This window comes from Notechis scutatus, chromosome 14, assembly GCF_049901735.1.
Source record: "Notechis scutatus isolate UNSWTSFEM ecotype Mainland chromosome 14, rNotScu1.2, whole genome shotgun sequence".
NCBI lineage: Eukaryota > Metazoa > Chordata > Lepidosauria > Squamata > Elapidae > Notechis > Notechis scutatus.
In genome coordinates this window covers 9,049,753-9,056,769 of record NC_142022.1, presented here as the reverse complement: position 1 = coordinate 9,056,769, position 7,017 = coordinate 9,049,753, and the positions used below count along the sequence as shown (strand labels likewise).

The 7,017-nt window shown below is 45.7% G+C and overlaps 1 protein-coding gene across 1 annotated transcript in view; it reads left to right on the top strand.

Annotated features, from left to right (window-relative positions):
* Positions 1 to 7,017, top strand: part of ATP8B2 (ATPase phospholipid transporting 8B2) — a 39,565-nt gene that overhangs the window by 6,854 nt on the left and 25,694 nt on the right. The window contains 2 exon segments of the mRNA XM_087943721.1: positions 2,443 to 2,503; positions 5,598 to 5,656. Coding sequence (XP_087799847.1) covers positions 2,473 to 2,503; positions 5,598 to 5,656 — 90 coding nt within the window. The 5' untranslated portion in view covers positions 2,443 to 2,472.

Sequence of the window (7,017 nt, the reverse complement as noted above, 5' to 3'; positions counted from 1 at the left end):
CTATTTTCCTTCCTTACACCTTCCCTCCTTCCTGCCTGCTTCTTTCTTTCTTTCTTTCTTTCTTTCTTTCTTTTTCTTTCTTTCTTTCTTTCTTTCTTTCTTTCTTTCTTTCTTTCTTTCTTTCTTTCTTTCTTTCTTTCTTTCTTTCTTTCTCTTTCCTCCCTCCCTCCCTCCCCTCTATTTTCCTCCCTCCCTCCCTCCCTCCCTCTATCAATCTAATTTACATAGCCACCCCTCTCCCCAGAAATGACCCATAAGGTAGCTCTCCTAGGATTCCAGAACCCACCCTTCCCAGCTTAACTGTGGCTGATGGGCATTGGAATCCAGGGTCCTCTGAAACGCTCCTGCCTCTTTGCCTCTTTGGGGGGAGGGCCAGGTGGCCTTCTCCGCTGTGTCATCCAGCACACTAGGGGTACTACACCTCCCATCACCCCCAGCCAGCTCTTCCTCCTCCTTTCCTACCATCCTTATTTCTCAAACCAGGTTTCTTAGCCAGCTGGGCTCTCTCAACAGCTCAGGGATAAACCAACCATGGTTTGTTGCGTCGCAAAAGCTTCTGGCTTATATAGGAGGGGCGTTTCCAGGGTTGAACTTGACGTGATGGGACAGGCACCCAACTCCTTGGTTGACGCCTGGCTGTGTTTGGGTTGTTGTGTTCTCCGTGTGTGTCACATGGCACCTCCATCCGGCTAGGGGAACTAGGACAAAAACTAACCACAATGTTTTGTGCACAGGGTGTCCCAGCAAAAGGAGCGTTGTGTGTGGTTGTGCGCAAGGGAGGCGGTGGGGTGGGATTGGGCGGCCCAGCAGATCAGCCTTGGTCAAGGCAATTGTCGGTAGCCACAATCACAACAATGCTGCACAATCGGCTTGTGGTTGGTCTTATCACATCTTCGAACCCGCGTCTCTGACGGAGCAGAGAATGACGGTTTTTCGGGCCTTTGGTTTATTTGTTTGCCTGCAGTTGTGTTTCAGAAAGAGGAAGAAACAGCTTTAGGATCTTGGGTGCGTTTGTGTGTTTGTGTGTGTCTCTCTTTTTAAATTCTCTCCTTTTTTTTAAAAAAAAAAACAGCCTTTCCCTATCATTTTGGTGAAAATGTCATTGTTTTAAAGCTGTTAGGCTCTCACCTCCTCACCGGCTTGACACACTACCACTGGCCTCATTCACACGGTGCATCAAACCATAGTTTGATCGTGGTTTAGTGGAGTAACCGTGTCGTGGCTTTGTATAATCAGCTCAGCCCTAACTGGGCTTAGGGGGAGTATAACAGCCATCAAACACCGTGGCCACTTTTTCACAAATCTCTGTTAAAATTGGTTGTGTTATTCCTTGTAGCAGGGAGTTCCGCAGCTCAACGCAATGTAATTTGAAGGAATCTTTGCTTCTATCTCATCTACCTCAATTTCACTGGTTTCAATATTTGGAAAGACAGAGATAATTTTTTTGCTACTCAATCCCTACTCTGCCTCATTTATACTTTTGACCCAAGCCTGACTTGAAATGTTTTAAAATAATGGCAAATTAAAATTATTCTGATATTTAGAAGTCTGCAACACTGGATTTTTTTTTTCATCACAAAGTTGTACTATATTCTCTGAACAGAGTTCTGTTTAACCAGATAGGTTAAAAAAAACCTGGTTGGCCTTAACCTGGGTTAATGGGAAGGCCATTAAGCCATTTTTCCTTTTCTTTGTTCGCATCTGGGCTTGTTAGTTCTTTCTTTCCTTGTTTTTAAATGTTTTTTCCCCCATTTGTAAACGGCTCAGAATCGCTACAAGTTGGGCAGCCTGTAAACTGAATAAATTATGAATATTAATATTAATATTCACATGTTTTGGGAATCTGTCTGGCCTGGTTAGCTTCGGGATGGATTGTGGGAATTCGGGAACAGGCTAAGTTTTTATTTTATTTTATTTTACTTAAAGTACATACAATTCATCTTCCATTTAAGGGTGTGTGTTGTCTGGGTACAAAAATATCTTGTATAGTAACAATTAAAAGTTTACATCCATGTTCGTTACTTTAGTATTAATTCTCTATTCTTATCTTATTCTTGTTGATATACATAATATCTCTATTACTATAACGCTCCTCTTCTTAACATGTTTAATTCTATTAACATCTTTTCTATATTTCACTATATTAGCTATTTCTAGCTTTCATATTTTTTCCCTAGCCATCGATAAAATAGTTCCCGTATTTTATACTATTCATTTTACTCCTCCTCTTTAAGTGTTAATCTATTCATTTCTATTCATCCTAATATTCCTCAGTTAGGAATCTCTTGGCTTTTCTAATTTTGAGCAAATACAATTCTAGCTGTGGTTAATAATCAAGGCTAAGTTTAATAACCAGGTTTAGCATGCCGGTGGGTTATTTTTTTTCCTCTTCCTGCAACACGTGCTTTTCTTTTCTCTCCTCCCCCCCGCCCCCCATTGCAGCGTCTCTTTGGGGCCTGACCAGCAAATGCCATGGGATTTTGTGCTAAGAAACACCCCACAGGTGAGACTCAGTATTTTTCTATCTGCGAGGAAACAAGGTTTAAGGTAGACTGGGCTTAGCCTAAGAAGCTCGGCGGGAGGAAGAATCCGAGGCCCCAATTTCTGCAGAAAAGTGTAAAGCCGAGAGGCAGTTTTGTCTAGTGGTTAAGGCACTAGGCTGGGAAGCAGGAGAGGGTGAATTCGAGTCCTGCCTTAGAAAGTGGGTTGGGTGACTTCGGGCCAGGTGACGGTGAGTTCTAGTCCCACCTTAGGCATGAAAGCCCGCTGGGTGAGTTTGGGCCAATCACCAGGAGACGGGGAGTTCCAGTGACGCCTTAAGGCATGAAAACTGATTGGGTGACTTTAAGCCAATCACCAGGAGGTTGTGTTCTAGTCCCACCTTAGGCATGAAAGCCTGTTGGGTGACTTTGGGTTGGTCTCTGTCTCTCATAACCCAGATCACCTCACAAAGTGGGGTGGACTAGAAGACCTCCGAGGTCCCTTCCAGCCCATGATTCCATGAACTTGAGCAGAGGGGGTTGGACTAGAAGACCTCCAAGGTCCCTTCCAGCCCATGATTCCATGAACTTGAGCAGAGGGGGTTGGACTAGAAGACCTCGGAGGTCCCTTCCAGCCCTAAGACCCCTATGTCCTATTCGCCCGATCTAGCCTTTCCACGCGAGGGGAAGAACGGAATGCAACAATTCTTAAGAAGGAGGAGAGTTTTAATTGGATTTTCTAGACTTTTTTCCCCCTTATTTTCTTTTCGGCTGATCCATCCCTCAGCCCCTCCTTTTCTGAGAAGGGTCCGCAGCAAACCCCCCTTTCCCCCCACCCGTTCCCCCCTCAAGCGGTCGTCTTGGTGACGCCATCCTTGCCCCTGATTGGCTGCTGTGCGGCAGTGGGAGGTTGCCCCCCCCCTCCTCCTTCTCCTTCAATGTCAGGGTAGACTTTCTCTTCTGCAGCCGGTCGGTCGGTCGGTGTCGAAGGGTGGGGAGGGGGGGAGAGAAAAGGGACTCCCTGAGACTATCTGTCCCATCCGGGAGACACACACACAGAGACACTGGGCCGTAACCATGACGATCCCCAAAGAGATGCCCGAGAAATGGCCCTGGGTCGCCGTAACGACCACGGATGCCCGCCGCCAGCCTCTTTGGGGGACAGGTAGGAAAGGGGGGGGGTCTCTCCTTGGAAAATAATGGGGTGGTGGGGGGGTGTTCATGCCAAGCCAGTGGTCCTCGCTTTTGTCCTGCCAGGGTCTCTCCAGGGAGGGTGTACTACTTGCTGCGGCACTCTTCACACATTACCTCATCTTTCCTCCCCCCCGCTTCTCCCCCTTCCCCTCCCCCTTCCTTGCATTATGGACATGGGGGGGGAAATAAGCCTGGTTTTCCTGCCCCCCACCCCAGAAAACAGCAAATTCTTTCCAGTTTTCGTAAAAGTGACCTTGTGTTCAGCGGCCAGAGAGGCATCCTCTCCGTGGTAGGATTCAGAATTGGTGGTTGGTTGGTTGGTTTCGTTCTTTTTTTCTTCCTTCCTTCTTTCTTTCATTCCTTCCGTTTTTTTCTTTCTCCTTTCTCTTTCTTTCCTTCCTTCTCTTCAATTTTCCTTTCTTCCCTCCCTCCCTCCCTCCCTCCTTTCTTTCTTTCTTCTCCTTTCTTCTCCTTTCTTTTTCCTGCTTCTCCTTTTTTTCTTCTCCTCCTCCTTCCTTCTTCCTTCCTTCCTCCTCCAGTTTCTTTTTCCTCCTCCCTGTTCTCCTCCTCCTCCTCCTCCTCCTCCTCCTCCTCCTCCTCCTCCTCCTCCTCCTCCTCCTCCTCCTCCTCCTCCTTTCTTCTTCTTCTTCTTCTCCTCCCTCCTCCTCCTCCTCCTCCTCCCTTTCTTCTTCTCCTCCTCCTCCTCCTCCTCCTTCTTCTCCCTCCTCTTCCTCTTCCTCTTCCTGTTATTCTTCTCCTCCTCCTCCTCCCTTCTTTCCTTTCTCCTCCACTACTACTACTACTTTCTTCTTCTTCTTCTTCTTCTTCTTCTTCTTCTTCTTCTTCTTCTTCTTCTTCTTCTTCTTCTTCTTCTTCTTCTTCTTTCCTTTCTCCTCCACTTCCTCTTCCTCTTCCTCTTCCTGTTATTCTCCTCCTCCTCCTTCTTCCTTCTTCTTTCCTTTCTCCTCCTCCTCCTCCTCTTCTTCCTCCTCCTCCCCTCCTCCTCCTCCTCCTCCTCCTCCTCTTCTTCTTCTTCTTCTTCTTCTTCTTCTTCTTCTTCTTCTTCTTCTTCTTCTCTTCTCCTCCTCCTCCTCCTCCTCCTCCTCCTCTCCTCCTCCTCCTCCTCCTCCTCCCTTTCTTCTTCTCCTCCTCCTCCTCCCTTCTTCTCCCTCCTCTTCCTCTTCCTCTTCCTCTTCCTGTTATTCTTCTCCTCCTCCTCCTCCCTTTCTTCTTCTCCTCCTCCTCCTCCTCCTCCTCCTCCTCCTTCTTCTCCCTCCTCTTCCTCTTCCTGTTATTCTTCTCCTCCTCCTCCCTTCTTCCTTCTTCTTTCCTTTCTCCTCCACTACTACTACTACTTTCTTCTTCTTCTTCTTCTTCTTCTTCTTCTTCTTCTTCTTCTTCTTCTTCTTCTTCTTCTTCTTCTTCTTCTTCTTCTTCTTTCCTTTCTCCTCCACTTCCTCTTCCTCTTCCTCTTCCTGTTATTCTCCTCCTCCCTTCTTCCTTCTTCTTTCCTTTCTCCTCCTCCTCCTCTTCTTCTTCCTCCTCCTCCTCCTCCTCCTCTTCTTCTTCTTCTTCTTCTTCTTCTTCTTCCTCCTCCTCCTCCTCCTCCTCCTCCTCCTCCTCCTCCTCCTCCTCCTCCTCCTCCTCCTCTTCTTCTTCTTCTTCTTCTTCTTCTTCTTCTTCTTCTTCTTCAGCCAGCAAACCTGCTACCAAGAATAGACCACAGCTGCCCACCTCTTCCTTACCCAGCTCGGCTCCACCGGGAACTCTCGAATCCGCTCCCAGCATCTCCAACTCAAACTAACATTCGATTTAAATCCCACATAAAAGAAAATGGGGGAAGATAACCGTGGGCTTTGGGGTATTTTTTTTGGTCGATTCTTGGGGTTCGTCCCAGCTCATCCGGATCAATTTCTCTTCCAGAGGAGGAACGGCGAGTAAAGGCCAACTCTAGAGAATACAACGAAAAATTTCAATATGCGGTGAGTGGCAGCCGAAAATTGCGTGCAATTTTTTTTTTTTTAATCTTTGGCACCCACACTGTTCGCTTTTGCGTGGCTGAAACGGGGTGACTCTTTAAATTGGGGTCCCCGACCCCCCCTTTGACACCTGGGGAGTTCTACCACCCATCCAGCCCGGCAGGGGATAATGGGAGCAACCTTCCGGATTCTGTAAGTCTGCAAATCTTGCCTCCAGCCGAAACATTTTCCCAGTTTCCCAAAAATTCAAATTTTGGAGGGTCTGGAGAGAAGATTTATCTCTAGCTTGCATTTGGGTTCTTTCCCCCGATTTTCCAAAGTCCATGTTGTCGTGTTGCGTGAAAACAACCCCAAATGAGTGACTCACAATCCTGGCTGAGCCGGCAAAAGGGACTTCGCCCACGTTAACCCAGTTAAGCAGCCAAAACCACCTTAGGGGAAAGCAAGCCAAAGGCCAAACAGACAATCTCTTTTATAGCTAGTCCTCCACCCGAATTGGAGCAGTAGGGTTTCCTGCCTAAACGGGGTTGGACTAGAAGACCTCCAAGGTCCCTTCCAACTCTATGTATGTCTATGTACCTACGACCACAATAATGGAACCCCACATTTCTGTGGCTGAGGGAGACATTTGTGAAGTTGACTTTGAGCTGTTAACGTAATCCCTGCACTTGGTGAGTTATTCACACGGTCGTTAAGCGAATCAAGCATGGACTTGGCTTATCGGAAGGTCGCAAAAAGGGGGTCAGGGACATTACAACCCGTCGTAAATACGAGTCCGTTGCCAAGCGCCTGAATTTTGATCACGTGACCACAGGGGGAGTACTATGACGGTCACGAGTGTGAAAAAGTGGTTGTAAGTGTGAAAAACAGCCCTAAGTCGCTTTTTCAGGGCCCTTCAAACTTCCAGCGGTCACTAAATGAACGGTTGTAAGTCTGAGGAGTCACTGTATTCTCTGATTTCTGCAACTGTCCGTCCATCGACTCAAAAACAGGGGAAAACATAAAACCTCCAGACCTCTTTTTTCTGATCTATCTGCTTTCCAAATTCTGCATTTTTTTGTCCTTTAAATTTTGCTTTGGCTCTGTTTATAATTTATATTTATATTTACATTTACATGTATATTTATACTTATATATTTATAATTATACCATTTACCTTTACATCATTTATATTTATATTTATATCATTTATATTTATATCATTTATAATTATATCATTTATATTTACATTTACATTTATATTGTTGATGTTTATATTTATTTATATGATTGATACAGCATTTATATTGATATTTATTGATATTATTATATATTATAATTTATATTGTTGATATTTATTGATATTTTTTTTAAAATTTCTCCCG